Source organism: Neopsephotus bourkii, unplaced genomic scaffold (genome assembly GCF_033783945.1).
Source record: "Neopsephotus bourkii isolate Nb327-2 ecotype Australia unplaced genomic scaffold, CSIRO-AGI_Nbou_v1 NB_168, whole genome shotgun sequence".
NCBI lineage: Eukaryota > Metazoa > Chordata > Aves > Psittaciformes > Psittacidae > Neopsephotus > Neopsephotus bourkii.
In genome coordinates, this window is record NW_026900684.1 from 11513800 (window position 1) to 11529342 (window position 15543).

The 15543-nt window shown below is 39.3% G+C and overlaps 1 protein-coding gene across 3 annotated transcripts in view; it reads right to left on the minus strand.

Annotated features, from left to right (window-relative positions):
- Positions 1-15543, minus strand: part of PALLD (palladin, cytoskeletal associated protein) — a 193728-nt gene that overhangs the window by 26984 nt on the left and 151201 nt on the right. For 2 of the 3 annotated variants that reach the window (XM_061372892.1, XM_061372898.1), the window contains one exon: positions 11325-12020. The exons of the other annotated variant lie outside the window; for it this stretch is intronic. In XM_061372892.1, coding sequence (XP_061228876.1) covers positions 11325-12020 — 696 coding nt within the window. The remainder of the gene's footprint in view (positions 1-11324; positions 12021-15543) is intronic. 3 annotated transcript variants of the gene reach the window in all.

Sequence of the window (15543 nt, forward strand, 5' to 3'; positions counted from 1 at the left end):
GGGCATCTTCTCAGTCATAAGTAAAAGAGAGAGCCTCCTCCACTCTGTTTTGGGGAAGAAGTCAGGAAAACTATCCTATCTACAGGGAGACAAGAGAATGCTAAGACGAAGAAGGGATAAGATCTCTTCAAGGAAGAGATGTTTCGATAACTCAAGAACCTTGGGGATAGTAAATGTAAAGGAAGATATGGAAGGGAAATGGAGAGCAGAAGGTGGGAAGAGGGCACCAGAAGGTAACATCCCTCAGCAAGCCTGGACCAGCTACTGGAAGGCTAGTGGAAAGCAGGCATCTATCTCTCTGCTCACAGTCTTTCCCTTCACCTTCCAGCTTTTTACCCCACCCAGCTCTGCACCGCCAGGTAACTGAATTTCACCACTTTTCAGATAAGGACACACACCTCCCAAAACAAAATCTGGCCAACTTCAAGGCAGCATATTTCAAATCTGGCTTCACCTTGAAGAAGCTTTGTGCCAGCTTTTCATGGAGACGTGAATCCTACCTTGAAAGTTCCAAATGATAAGAAATAGTTTTAATTTCACATTCTTACAAATTTCATACCTGAGTGATAAAGTCTTAGCAGGAAAAGGCCTGCTTATGCTTGGCACTCAACAGGCTGTAAAGGTGAAATGTGCAGTTTACCCAAGAAAGTCCCAACAGCTCATGAAAAGAGGGGGATGGGCTAAGTGATCTGGAGTGGATTTCAAGTAACAAGTGAAAGCATTTCCTGAAGCATTATCAGTTAGTTATCTCTGAAAACAAAACCCCCAAAGTAAACACACCCTTTCTAAAACAGGAAGGAGTACTGAGAGAATTACAGCTCAGCAAGTTCAAAATCCATCCTCAAGGTAAGAAAACAGTATTACAGTCCCTTTTAAAACAATGAGGATAATAAGGAAATGAAATTAGAATCATATCAAACCTCACATGAGCATGCAGACAAGCAAAAAGAAACAGCTTTCATACAGTTCAGTTTGTAGCTTCTGAGTAAACCTTCAGGCCTACTGAAGTTCCCCAGTAAATCAGGGGAACAGAGTCTGGCTGAAATTTCTATTATATGGCTGCACAACTGTCTGAAAAAGCTATTCAGAGTATCAAGGATTTTTTTTTCCTATCAAACTGGAAGAATATAGACCAACGAGGTCTTTCAAAGGTCTGTATGTACTAAGTTCAGTACTTAGTATTTCAGCCTTAACAACTGGAATACGAAATAAGAAAGCATGTTTCTCAAATTGGCTGCTCACGCTGAACTTGTGGAGGTTGCAACTCATTTGCACGTAACAACTTCAATGATCTTCATAATTAGGCTAGAGGTGGTCTAATGATGATGAAACCCGGGAAAAATGTTCAAAGCATGACAGCATATAAATGTAAAATTAGCATTAACATATTCAGCATCTCTCAAGAAAATGTGAGGTTAAAACTTGGATATGAACATCACTATTTCAAAAGCTAAAGAAATTTAATCCTCGGACACATTATCGTGAACCATGAAACTTCACTGCTTTCCCTTACTCCTTGCTGTTGGACTCTGGATCCAGTTTTACCACTGCACTTCAAGAAAAAGACAGCAAACTGGAAAGTTTTAGAACAAAACCCCCGTCAGATGGTTTTAAAAGAACAGCTTTTGCGACAAGCTATGTCATATATGCACAAAAAAAAAATAATTTATTTAATCAAGAAACAAGGAGAATGAAGATAGAAAGATGACTCAATCATAAACCAGCAAAAAATAGGTAGCATTCAACGGTTCCCCATTCCATTGAGGATGGTAAGTACACAAGAACTTGAAGAACAACAGGTCTAGCTTAGACAAAAACCACAAACTCTCCACCCTGCAACAGTGACAGTTAACACTGGAAAAAGTCACGTAGGGAAGCGAAGGAATTTTATTTAAGAAGAACGCATGCAAATAGTCCAGCAATGGCCTGTGGATCCCTGGTAGCTTTTTAACAGGAGAGGCAGTCTCCCTGACAACCTTCCAGATTTCTGGTCAAGTGCCAGAGCATCCTGAGTTTTGCAGAGTGGGTGAAGTGTCATCCAAGACCTGGTCAAGGCAATTTGCCTGAAAAAGAGATTCCCTTCCCTTCACTTATGTTTAAAATGTAAGCAAGGTTGTTTAAAAACATAATGATAGAAGTGAGTATCGGTCAAAATTTCTTGAAATGCCTTTAGAAAACCTCTTTCAGGACTATTTCAAATTGGGACAACAAAAAAAAAAAGGAAGAGTGAGACCTCACTTGGAGTATTGTGTGCAGTTCTGGTGTCCTCAACATAAAAAGGACATGGAACTGCTGGAGCAAGTCCAGAGGAGGGCCACAAGGATGATCAGGGGACTGGAGCATCTCCCATATGAAGATAGGCTGAGAAAGTTGGGACTGTTCAGCCCAGAGAAGAGAAGGCTGCGTGGAGACCTCAGAGCAGCCTTCCAGTATCTGAAGGGGGGCTATAGGGATGCTGGGGAGGGACTCTTCATCAGGGACTGTAGTGATAGGACAAGGGGTAATGGGTTAAAACCTAAATAGGGGAAGTTTAGATTGGATATAAGGAAGAAGTTTTTTACTGTGAGGGTGGTGAGGCACTAGAATGGGTTGCCCAGTGAAGTTGTGAATGCTCCACCCCTGGCTGTGTGCAAGGCCAGGTTGGACAGAGCCTTGGGTGACATGGTTTAGTGTGAGGTGTGCCTGCCCATGGCAGGGGGGTTGGAACTTGATGATCTTAAGGTCCTTTCTAACCCTAACTATTCTATGATTGTATGATTCTAAGAGGTGCACAAGGAAAATGCAATTCTTCCTGCAGATGCTCTATTTCCACCCCCTCTCTACAATTTCTTTCTTTCTTTATGCACATACACTTTAAAATACATACATAAATATACACACACACATTCATACCCCCCACCAAATTAGCTCTGAAGACATACATTCTTGGGATGAATTTCAAAATTGCTACAAGGCAATGACAACAAACAAAAGATCCTTGGTAAAACTATCCCCTAAAGCACAGATCCATTCAGCTTGAGAGACGGTTTGTCTGTCAAGACAGCCTGGCAGCAAACTTGTTTGAGCTGCTTTTGCAAATATTTTTCACCATCTTACATGCCCTTATCTGGATGCATTAAGATTTGTGCACTAATTCCTTAGTGACTCATCAGATTTCTTCTCGTCTTTTCTCAGGGACAGTATCAAACAAAACTTTCTGCAAATTCATTTATATATTTGTATATTCATTCTTTGCCTGATGCAATTTTCAGAGTATGTTGTGATTATACAGGTAGCAGGAGACAGCTGGAGAAGACATATTTCAATGTCTATCAGCCTTTGAGAATCAGGATGCAATTCACACAGATTTTTAAGCACCTCAGAAACATGCATCACTTAAGTCACAGTAGGCCTGAATACAGACATAGATAAAAGCACACAAGTCTGAATTCTTTTGGGCAAAAAGGGTGCTATGGAATTGCCAAAACTCAGTCATCTTAATTCATACAGAGATTTTTGACAGCAGAGATTTTTGCAACCTTGGCTTGGCTCTCCTTAGTTTTGAATATCTGCCCTAACGTTTGTTTAGAAAGAAGGCCAAACCAGCAGTACTTCTCATGTTTTAATTACACAGAGTGCATGCTGGATGCAAATCCTGCTTTTCCTATGTACCTTTTAGAGTGTAAACAAGGGCAACAGGCTGGCTGTTGTTATCCTTCCAAGAGCAAATTCCTGTTTGCAGCCAATATGGCTGAGTTTCACAGAAATCCAAATCAATTCTCTGGTACTGAGGTAATGAACAGTAACTTGATTTTTCCTTTAAAACTAGAGCTTTCCAAAAATACAGCTAATTCCTGCCCACTTAATACATTTTTCACTTACTGTAAGAAAGTTACTACAAGCAATGTAATAGGTCACAAACTTTGAAGCTGCAGCTGCATACTAAAACCCTTTTAGTCTGATCTTGTCATACACGCTGTGGAGATCGGAAGTCAGCTCTGTTCAGCAATACGACACTGCATTCATCTGAATTAAGGCAATGCCTGAGGCACAGACCTGACTAAGAATGACCTGTACTAAATGAAACAAAGGTAACAAAAGTTCAATTATTTCTACCACCCAAGGTGATGAAACTACACTTGAAAAAAAACTGCTTCCGCATTGGATAGGATCAAGACTGATATGAATAATATGTGTTTCTGAGTAAGTCTGAGTCTTCTTAATGACTAGATAACACAGAGAACAACTTGCCTACAAACTGCATGCCTACCACCAAAAATCCATTTTTCTAAAGCTTATCTTTACAAATGCATTTTTACTCATTTAAAGAAGTACTATTTTTCATGCTCCCATTCAGCTCCTTCCCCACCTGAGCAAGTTATCCCTCTGTCTCATGCTGCATTAGTTAACACAGATAACGCAATCGTCATTTGCCTTTCAAAAGACATCCACATAGTTGGATATTGATTTTAAAACATACTTATTTTGTAACCAGTAATCTTATCTGATTTCCTGATTGTTACCAGCTTCACCTGAGGTGACAGTAAAGAAGAAACCACTAAAGCATGGACTGCTCCTGAATGCAACAAAGGTTGGCACACCTCCCCAGAGTCCTGAAGTCTTGAGAAGATCAGGTAGCTGACAAAAAAGCAGCATGTGGAAAAAAAAACACCTACACTGGACTGAGAAAAGGTAATATATGCAAAATATTAACCTTTACTCCAGTTGATGTAATCATAGAATCATAGAATAGCTAGGGTTGGAAAGGACCTTAAGATCATCTACCTGCCATGGGCAGGGGCACCTCACACTAAACCATATCACCCAAGGCTTCGTCCAACCTGGCCAGTTCTTTATCCACCAAGTGGTCCACCTATCAAATTGATGTCTCTCCAATTTAGAGACAAGGATGTCATGTGGGACAGTGTTGAACGCTTTGCACAAGTCCAGGTAGATGACATCAACTGCTCTACCTCTGTCCATCAGTTCCTTAGCCCCATCACAGAAGGTCACCAAATTGCTCAGGCAGGATTTCCCCTTAGTGAAGCCAAGCTGGCTGTCACCAAGCACCTTGTTGTTTTTTCACGTGCCTTAGCATGCCTTCCAGGAGAATCTGCTCCAAGATTTTGCCAGGCACAGAGGTGAGACTGACTGGTCTGTAATTCCCCAGGTCATCCATTTTCCCCTTCTTGAAAATGGTGGTTATATTTCCCTTTTTCCAGTTGTCAGGAACTTCACCTGACTGCCACGATTTTTCAAATATGATGGCCAGCGGCTTAGCAACTTCATTTGCCAGCTCCTTCAGGACCCACAGATGGATTTCATCAGGTCCCATGGACTTGTGTACACTCAGGTTTTTAAGATGGTCTCGAACCAGATCCTCTCCTGCAGTGGGCCCAAGGTCTTCATTTTCACAGTCCCTGCGTCTGCCTTCCAAGACTTGGGTGGTGCGGTCAGAGCCTTTGCCAGTGAAGACCGAGGCAAAGAAGTCATTCAGAACCTCAGCCTTCTCCAAATCTTGTGTAGCTATCTCTCCCGAGAGCTTCCTGAGGGGGCCTACGTTGTCCCTAGTCTGTTTCTTATTCGCTACATACCTATAGAATCCCTTCCTGTTATCCTTAACATCCCTAGCCAAGTTTAATTCTACTGTTTAACCTCTCCACAACTATCAAGCACTGTACCTGGCCTCTACATTCACAGATACTTCTACGGCATTCAGATTAGCTTAAAATAAGGAGGTTAGGTCCTCTGAAGAAAAACATCTGCAAACAAAAAAAGCTACAAACCAATGCTGCTAAGCAGCCTCTCTCCCTTTTCAACAGAAAGGTGCATGTACTAATTCTCTTAGTTAAGTTCACTTGCCACCTTGCAACATTCTTAAGCATCTAGCAAATACCATTTAGAAAAAGAACTAAACCACACAGGTACAACAAAAGAAAGCAAGAAATTTTAAACAAAGATAGTCTAATGGACAGGAACACAAACCGTAATATTGGCTGAAATTTTTCCAGTTACAGAAGTATTTATCTTTATATGCATTTTCCTGAGATCCAGGATAACTCCAGGTATGGCTGAACAGGTAGCATACAGAGATGAGCTGAACTCCCTTAGAAGCACAAAACCATCCTGACCCTTCCCCTCAGTTTGATGTTGGAATTCCTAATCAAGGTAATTTTTTCTATGTATCACTATTTTCATACCAATCATACTGTAGGTTATCCCCATTCGTTACAGTTGTGACAGGCATAACTTACAGAAATGAAAGTAAATGTCTGGTCTACACAGGACAAAAATATAGTTCACTCTAAAATGAAAACTGACATTTGTACCGGAAGACTGTTGAAAGCTGTAAGATAAAAAGATGGGGAAGTGTAGCTTTTCCTCAGAGTGGTTGCCATCATTGCCAACTGCCTTAAGGAACATGAGGGTTACTAAAATATTTGCTTCAGTGCTATTTGAGATAGGATTCAATGGCCAAATCGAAGTACAGGCCCCTGATTCAAAGAGGAAAAGAACACAGATCTCTCTGATGTTGCTATTCTCATGACTCCCACATAATCTCATTTAAGGTTCTAGAGATCATCGAAACAGCAATTAAATCCAATTGTGTAGGATGATAAAAGATGCTTATTTAATTACACTTTACAAGATACTTTAGACAATCTTCCCTTCAAAACAATGTTTTCTTTTCCATTTTCCACTATTTTCCAGAAAGTTGTAAATCTAGAGACATATTCTTTCAGCAGTTCTGCAGAGTCAGACTTTTTCTGTTTGTGACTCAGGTTATTTTACTGAAGATATCTACTTTAAGAAAAACTCTCTACTTTCAGGGAAAGTGTCTACATTAAGAAAATACTGTATTTTTTACTTGAGTGCTGTCAAAAGGATATATGTATGGCTGACAATACATGGTTTTTATACTTGGAAAGAGACTCTCTTTCTTCAGGTTGGGTAACTCCACACCTTTCAGTAGCAGGCTTATATTCTTGTTATTTAAATACTCACTAAATGCTGACCAGATCGTTCTCATGGGATTAATTTTGCTTTCACAAATGCTCTTGTAAACTTGCCAGTGTATGTGCTAGCCTAGAATTTGTAAATATACTTATTTCTTTTCATACAGATATAATTTGTTTTTTCTATGAACAGTGAAGACCAAATTCCAGCTCCTACAGACTTAACTGGACAAAACCACCTCAGTTCTAGATCTGTCACACTAACGCTGCTCCCTGCAAGCCTTTTGTAACTGAAAGTTAACCTGAGTCCAACACATCCACCCACTTCTTTAGGTGAAGAAAGAACTGAGATTTTTTAAGAACAGCATCCAACAATTTTACTCCAGCCAAGTTTTACCTCAGAAATAACTGACAAGCGTTCCTAATGCCTTAAGTACATAATCAGGTACTTAGTTCCACTAGCTCTTCTCTTTTGTTTAGTATCACTATGCTCTGGCCAGGGATGAATTTAGCACACCTGCCCGATTAACAGAGAAAAAGGTTATTCCCAAAGCTTGCTCAGCTACCACCACCACAGTCACAGCTTGAAAATGCTGGTCACTACAAAGTGCCTAGAGCTTACTGGAAAGATGAGATATATTTTATTCAACTGAAGCAGTTACCATACAATTGTTGCAAATAAATACTTAAAATATTTAAAGGTGAATTAGTAGCTATTAATGACACAGAGCTGCTTTCCATGTTTCAGATGTCCAAATAAAATGGAGTAAATTCACAAGTAGCTGTTCCCATGACACAGGCAAGGCTGTAAGACTACATGTTATTAAAAAAAAAACAACCCCACCCAAAACAAACAATCCCCCCAGTGTCATGTTTCCAAATCTATCAACTGGAAAGAATGCTTATTTTATCAAACTGGTTTAGATAACTGTCACTACCACAGATCCTCAGGGTCCAAAACCAAAGAAAATACTGTTAGCTGAAACATTAGCATCGTATTTACTGCTCACAGAGTACAGAGATGGAATAGTTAGAAACGTTTTGTCTGACCCCACAGAAAAAGAGGCAGAATCCTTCCTTGGATTAATTTATCTTTTAAGTAGAACAGAGATACATACACTGGAAAAGAAATGCCTGAAGAAAGCTGGTGGAGGGAAGGTCTGACTCTACGAGGAGAAATGAAGACTCTCTTGGTTTGTATGCAAGCACTGTGCCTTCGATTTTACAGAAAATGTCACTGATGCTGCCTTTGAATATCTACAAAAACAATTACCTCCAGCTGCAATGCTTATTATTTTACCTTCATTCTATTACCTCAGGGAAAATAAGCAGGATGTCTACCAAGTACTGATTCTGAAGAGATCTGTGTCTGCGCTAAGATTTAGTAATGAAAAAACATATTATTGAAATGTATGAAAAATTCAGGAAAAAACATTCAATAGATTTCACGGTATCTCAAGATGCTTAACTTCTAAAAAAAGTCTGCAGAATTTCTTACTCTGCCAAACAATGGGGTTTGGTAATTACAAGAGACTCTGACAAGGCTAAATGCTTATTTTTTTCTTTCTTTCAGGTATTTGGCTATCGGTGTACAGTACCTACAGCCTTGGAGAGAAGAGAGTGAAACAGCTATGGTAAAAAGACCATGTAATCAAAATATGAACAGTGAATTATAAGCCCTGAAATATACACACAAAAAAGGCAAGAGAAGGGAGCCATGCAAACACTGAAAGCAGACAGGAAAACTGTGAAGAGCATTTGATCTGCTAGAGGCACTTGATACGAAAGTGCTTAAATGCAATGAAAGGTCCAAGTCTGCTTCCATTGATGCTGGAAATAAATACCATAAACAAATAATACTAATTATTTATAAAAAAAAATAAAAAAAAGTATTTTTGAATATCATGAAACTTTCAAAATATGAAATAAAAATATGCTAATAAATCATAAAGTTCTTGCCTAAAGAGGAAATCCTGCCACTTCAAACACTGTATTTGGAGTCTCTATAGTGCAAAAATATACCTCCTTTCCATGAAAGGTATTTCTAACTGCCTACTTCACTTTCAGCAACCCACTATCATATTCTCCATATCACCACTATATGACTGACCTAGAAGAGACAAAGCTAAATCGAATGACTAGCATTTTAGATGCTGAGCTGAAGCAAAACTCTGAATGCTCCAATTTGTCCCTTTCACCCAGCCTGCACACCACTCTGTCAGAAAGCAGTATCATCCTTTTCAATTTATGAATCTTGGAGATCATGGTGTACATGGCCAGACTATAGGCTGAGGTTATGGAATACTGTGAACAGCTCAAAACCTACAACATCTCAGAAAGACAAATGTGTTCAAGAAAAGAGGATTTGTGAGGATGAAGCAAAAGACAAGGAAAAAGAATAGGCGAAGGTGGGGGAAGAAAAAAGGATCTGAGGCTATAGCACAAAGCAGAAGAGACCAAAAGGAGTCAGAGACAGGTAAGAAGAATAGCTCAGGAGCGGTATGAGAATGATGGGAAACAGAATTATTTACTCACCAAGGCACACTAGACATTAGTAACTTACACAGTAAAATGAAAAGGGAGAGGCCAGGGAAAAATTGGCATCAAAGATACATGACAATAGATTATGAGGTTTTTTTTGCATCACACAGTACATCTTTTACCATGTTTTAATGTTATAATTCAGATGACAAATGCTTATTGTATATATATATATATATACATATGTATATATACATAAATTATACACACATCCATTCAGTACAGTTAACATGATCCAGCTCCCATCTGGACTATATTTCCTGAGAGAATGCAGGCCAAACAGCCAACCACCTCAAACTCAGCTCAGAGTCTGAGGCTGCTGCCTTGTCCTGGGGGAGATAGCCACATCATCATATGCACACCCAGACTGGCTGCTAAGCTTAGGAAAGTGAGGGGCATGGGGAGGGGGAAAGCATCCTTGCAGAGTTTTCTCTCTGTCCAAAGATCAAAGGGAATGAGAAATAAAACAGCTAATGCCTCAAATGAGAACATGTGTGCATGAATGTAGCACAACAGGGAAAGAGGGACACAGCAGAGGATCTAACTGTTCCTGTCATCCTCAGAGCACACAGAATGGAACCTGAAAGAGAAACCAGTTCCTATCCAGAACTAGATAGCTGTACTACAGCTATTCTTGGAAAATCAGGGATAAATTCAGGCTTCTGGGGACTGTGCTTATCAGTCAAGCTGTCAGTAATTTAATCATGCAGCTTTCAGCAGTCAGTACTAACAGAGAAACTCAGCCAGTGCAAAGGACATAGTAAGACAGAAAATCACAACTATTGTAAGTGCAAGGGAAAACAGTACTATTTATTAATTTTTCTCCTAAGCCTGTTTTATGGCAAGAGTCCATAATGAGCCATATGACAGAAATCAAGATAAAGAAATGCTTTTTAAAGCATATGTATGATTTATTACTTTGATATCTGTCCACTTTCTGCCTTCTCTTCCTTTTCATATCTTGGACTGAAATAACAGAAGTTCCTACCGCAACGCTCTGTAGCTGCGCAAGTCACCTAGATACCATAGATCTGTTTAGACAAACTTCTAGACAAAGTTATAAATAAGCCTTGGACACAGCTATTCTCATTTTTGTTCTTCAGCATGTCTCTTTGTTCTCTAAGGATGGAATGAGAGTATAGTGCCAGTGGAAAGACAAACTGATCTATGATGGGAGCCGACATGCTCCAAAACACTATTTTGGCCTTTAGAGAAGACAAAAGGGGAAAACAAGTATGCAGAGTTGTTAGGGGGAGGGATTCTGCTTGGTTTTATGCAGTGCTTTTCTAAATCCCCTCCTAAACACTTTCCTAAACCTCCTCAGAACAAAAACCAGCCAAAAGTCAATACATCATTACAACCACTTTGTTGTCAGATGTAGACTTAAATACCCTATATTTCAAGTATCATAAAGCTATACAGATTTCTGAATAATGCTCTCTTTACTTGGTATTTCTCTACCTGCAGACATAGTAGGAACACAGACTGCAAATATCACTGCATATGTGACTTTAAAGGAACTGAGTCATGAGAAGAGTTTTCCTGGATCTCCTTCCACCACCCTAGGCATGAAGAGCCTTCTGCTACTGCTTTCATATTTTCATCAACTCCAATTTAAAATTTTAGCTTCTCCTCTTTTGTGTTCCTACTTTAGGACTCTCTCAGAATCTCAGTTCTGTGAGGGTTATATCCCATCTGTAGCACAGAGGCATTGACAAACTATTCACACATATCTCTGTCAGGTGGTAGGTAACAGGGAAGTACCCCAGAAACATGAAGCAAGTGCAATAATCTTCAGTACAATCTCCAGTACAGTCAAACTCAAGGAGCTCATTAGCAGATACTTACGGAGGCGTCACTCCTTTCGGGAGGCCTAATGCATTGACAGAAATGGGTGGTGGCTGGGATGGCAGCATGGAGCTGAGAAATGCTGCTGGAGACTGGCCGGAGTTAGGAAATCTGGGAGTTGGAGACAGGCTGTGGGAAGGTGAAGAAAGGGAAGGAAGAGGAGGGGGTGGGGGAGGTGGAAGTGGAAAGGAATCACACACCGGATATGTTGCAGTTGGACTAAAGACAGGTGGAGGTGGGGGTGGAGGGGATGGGGAAGAAGGAGACCAGGCATACTCCCCTTCTGGAGCAAACTGCTGAGAGAAGGGAGGAACAGGCACTCTCCCAAACTGCTTCTGAGAAGCAGTTGGAGACATAGGAGAAGGAAGGCTGGATGTAGATGATCCTGAAGATGGAGTCACATAACCTGAAGCAGGGCTGATGTTCTGAGCAGCAATGAACTGCTTAGGTCGAGCATAGTTGAAGGAGCTGGAGGACTGCATGTTTGGGGAAGTATGAGAATTAAGAATACTCATTGGCACAGGAGAAGTGACAGACTGGCTGGATGCAAGCTCCTGGAAGGAGGGGGGAGGAGGAAAGGAAGGAGAAGAGGGAGGGTGCTGGTGATGATCAGGTTGCTGTTGGTGACGGTACCACTGACCACTTTCTCGCTCCAGACGAATTTGGTTCTGCAGCTGCTGTATTTTTATAGGGTCCCTGTAGGAAGGAAAAATAGACAAAAAGATGATCAGACATGCAGTGCTGGTTGAGGAAGAGATAAAAGTTCCACCACTTCATGGTCTAGGAAAATCAGAAGGCAGTGAAAGTTAAAAGTGCTTGCATATCTTTAATAGCCTTATTTCCTCAGAGCTAAAATATGGTACATGGCTTTGAACTCAAAAAGGGGGAAAAAAGCGTATGCATTCTAGAAGTTAACTTCAGCTCTTAAAAAAAGGTATATTATAACACAATTTGAAGATGCCTAGGATATTTTATTTCCACATAATATAAGTAATGGTAAAAATGTGTTGAAGTTCTTAACAAGGTTTGTTTTCATCCCTTGCCCGTTTCATTCAATGTCCCTGTTTCATTAATAAGCCTCAGATATTTACCTAGTGACAGCTTCAGCCTTGATTTATGCTGCAGTCTATGCAGGTCAATTGGGCAGACCTAATTGCTGCCATACTTTTAATGAGGTACTTGGAGAGAAGGGACCAACTTCTATGTTAGACGTATCCATGTACCTGTAGATGAGCAAATAAGACTTCCAAGAATCCTTTGTAACCTAAGGAACTAAATTTCCCCTGTCTTTAGTCACACTTGTTCTTCCAGGTTTTATTCTTAACTGTACGCCCTGAGACATGTCTTAGTAGGTACTGAAAACAGTTCTGAGGAGTTATTAATTGCAATACAATCAGCTCAAATGGAAATAAGAAATTCTTTTAGAAATGCAGACATTCACCAGCAGAACAATAAAGACTAAAAAACTAATATGCAAGAGCAGTCAGAACTGCTAATTAAATAATAAAAAAAGCAAAATGTTCAGCAGTGAAGAAAACCAGACCATGCACTGGCTTTTTTTTTTGTCCACAATACCAGTGTTTGAATGACACTGAAACCAAAATTAACTGTGTGGTCTATTATCTTAAAATACATCAGACTGACTTGCTTAAAAATTGTCATCTTCCAGCTGGAAATCATAACTTTTATCTCAGTACTCCAGATGTCCACAAATTTTCAGCATATGTACATATACCTTTGCTGTATATTTAATATAGAAATACTTTATTATATACATGTGTGTCATTGTTTATGTATGATTTAAGTATTTTGAGCAGAAATTTTAGAAACTATCTCCTTCATGCGCAATGTGTGAATGTACAATTCTAGCACAACAATATACTTTTGTTGGTAGCAACGAAATTAGGAATGGTAATATCATCATATTTTCCAGTCTAATATTAATTTTGATATTCCAACCATCCATATTTCCCAGAAAACGTTTTCTGACAATAATTCTGTTTATGATCTCAGGCCAAAGGAGAACATTTATAGATAAGAAAATGGGGCGGGCGCAAGCCTGGTTAGGACAGAAAACTGAAAAATCAGTTATTTACGTTTAACAGTTGGTCTTTTTCTTTTCTGTTACAAAGATGGTTCCATTCTAGAAACATCAATCATCTTGCCAACAATACATATTTCAGTACTTAAAAGGAGATTACATTTTCCTTTTTAATTAAATCAGCAACAAGAACATTGAAGTGTTGCAGCTCACTTGTGAACTTTATAATTCATTTTTTAATGTTGACAATAGAGACTCTAAATCACCATCAGTTTAACTTTTCACTCCATAGGGCATGAGCTGAACCTTGTTTCTCAATTTTTGCTACGTTACATAAAAGCCTCCTTTCACTGAATGGACTAAAGCAACACAATTTTAGTTCCTATCATCATGTGACTTTCTTGGCTGATGGCAGAAATACTTCAGATCACCTCAGATTGGAAAGAGGAAGTCCTCTAAGATTATTACTCTCAACTCATTCTGTATCTTTAGTCTATTTGCAGAGCTATTGTCTGACATCTCTAACATGATTTACAAATACTTATTTTTCATCATAGTCACCCCCAATATTATTTTTTTATTTATTAGAGAGAGGCTAATGTTAAAAAAAAAAAACAACAAAAAAACACTGGGGGAAATTTAGTACTGTAAATGGTGTGCTGAATACAGAAGAAACTTCACTGTCTCAAATCCTTCTATGTTTACCCAACGTGTGCTGAAAGCAAATCAGTGTCTTGTCCTGGGACTTTTGTATTTCCCTTGCCAAGTCAGATGGTGCTCTGCCCAGCCAACAGCGTAACACAAATGACCATCTATGGCCCTGTCAATGGTAAGTATACTACTACAGTGCCTGCCACCGAGCTGCTGCTGTACCAATCTGGGAAGCAGCAGAGACCAGTTTTAGGGTATGTCTACAAAAGGTTGGCAGGCAAATGTGAGGTTTGTCTCTGCTCTCACACTACATTTGACTTGAGGCCACAGGAATATACATGCCTGTAAGTCAGGATTTAGTACCTCAGGACAGCACTAACCCCATTTGCAAAACTTTTGATCAACTTAGGGGGCCAGGCAAAGCAAGTGTATGTCTGCTTGAAAAATTCACATGCAGACATAATCATCACATCAGTCCATGTAGTGAAAAGCCATAAAGACCTTCTTAGGGCAAATTTTCATTCCAGTGGTAGAAATGCATGATTCTTGTTGCAAAGGGATGTTCTCCACCTCGGAGCTTTTGACAGCAGATACTGCCCCTATAATAGTAATTTCTTGAGCAGATGTATAGTAAGGATGTGTCATTATGAAGAAGGAAAAAGAAAAGAAAAGAATAATTACTTCGCAAATCTTCCTTTGCCATGACACCAACAGCAGTGGAAGTTCTACATAGGTAGGTCCTTGAAAGATAAAACTGCTGTACTACAGATACAGAGCCCAGCAGTCAAAATTAGGCAAAGGAATCTCTGCTATGTTGCCCTCATCAGTAGGGAAACAAAGGGAATTTAAAAGAGTTCAATTTTTGGATGAGATTTCAGGAAAAATTAGTTTAATTGTAATGACATCCTCTTTCCAATTAGCTGAAATATGTTTTGTAATCCCAGCGTTTTAAAGGGCACACATGCTTTCAGGGAATACATCAACCTTGTTTAAACAATAGAGAACAAAACTTATTTTTTCATGAGGAGTCTTTGATTTTGCCAAATAATTAATTATAACAATGCAACAATGGACATTTAAGAGTAATTTTTTAGTAAAATTCAATCAGTGAATGGCAAAAGTATGTACTTAAAAAAGTCATAACCAGGGTAAAGCAAATATTGAGACATTTCAGCAACTCACTGAAAAGCAGGCCAAGTAGTACATAAGTATTTTCAAAAGGTCAGCTTCACATTTCCCTTTTTCGTTTTTCAATACCAAGTATTTTTAACCAAGGTTTTACATATTCAGATGTTCTAATGTTTATCTAATTCAGATGTTTACATATACATTTTCAGATGTTCTAATGGATATGCTAAAACAGTTAAAGAAATGCACATGGGAAAGCAATAGTATTTCAGTGGAAGCAGGCGTTAGTTGCAAAAGAGGTGAGGTTTCTGGTCTGCCTTGTCTGTAAGACCAGTTGCATGTGCAGGTTAGGTTCAGCTCTGGGCACCTGGAATCTGCTCAGTAAGGTGATGACTTTCA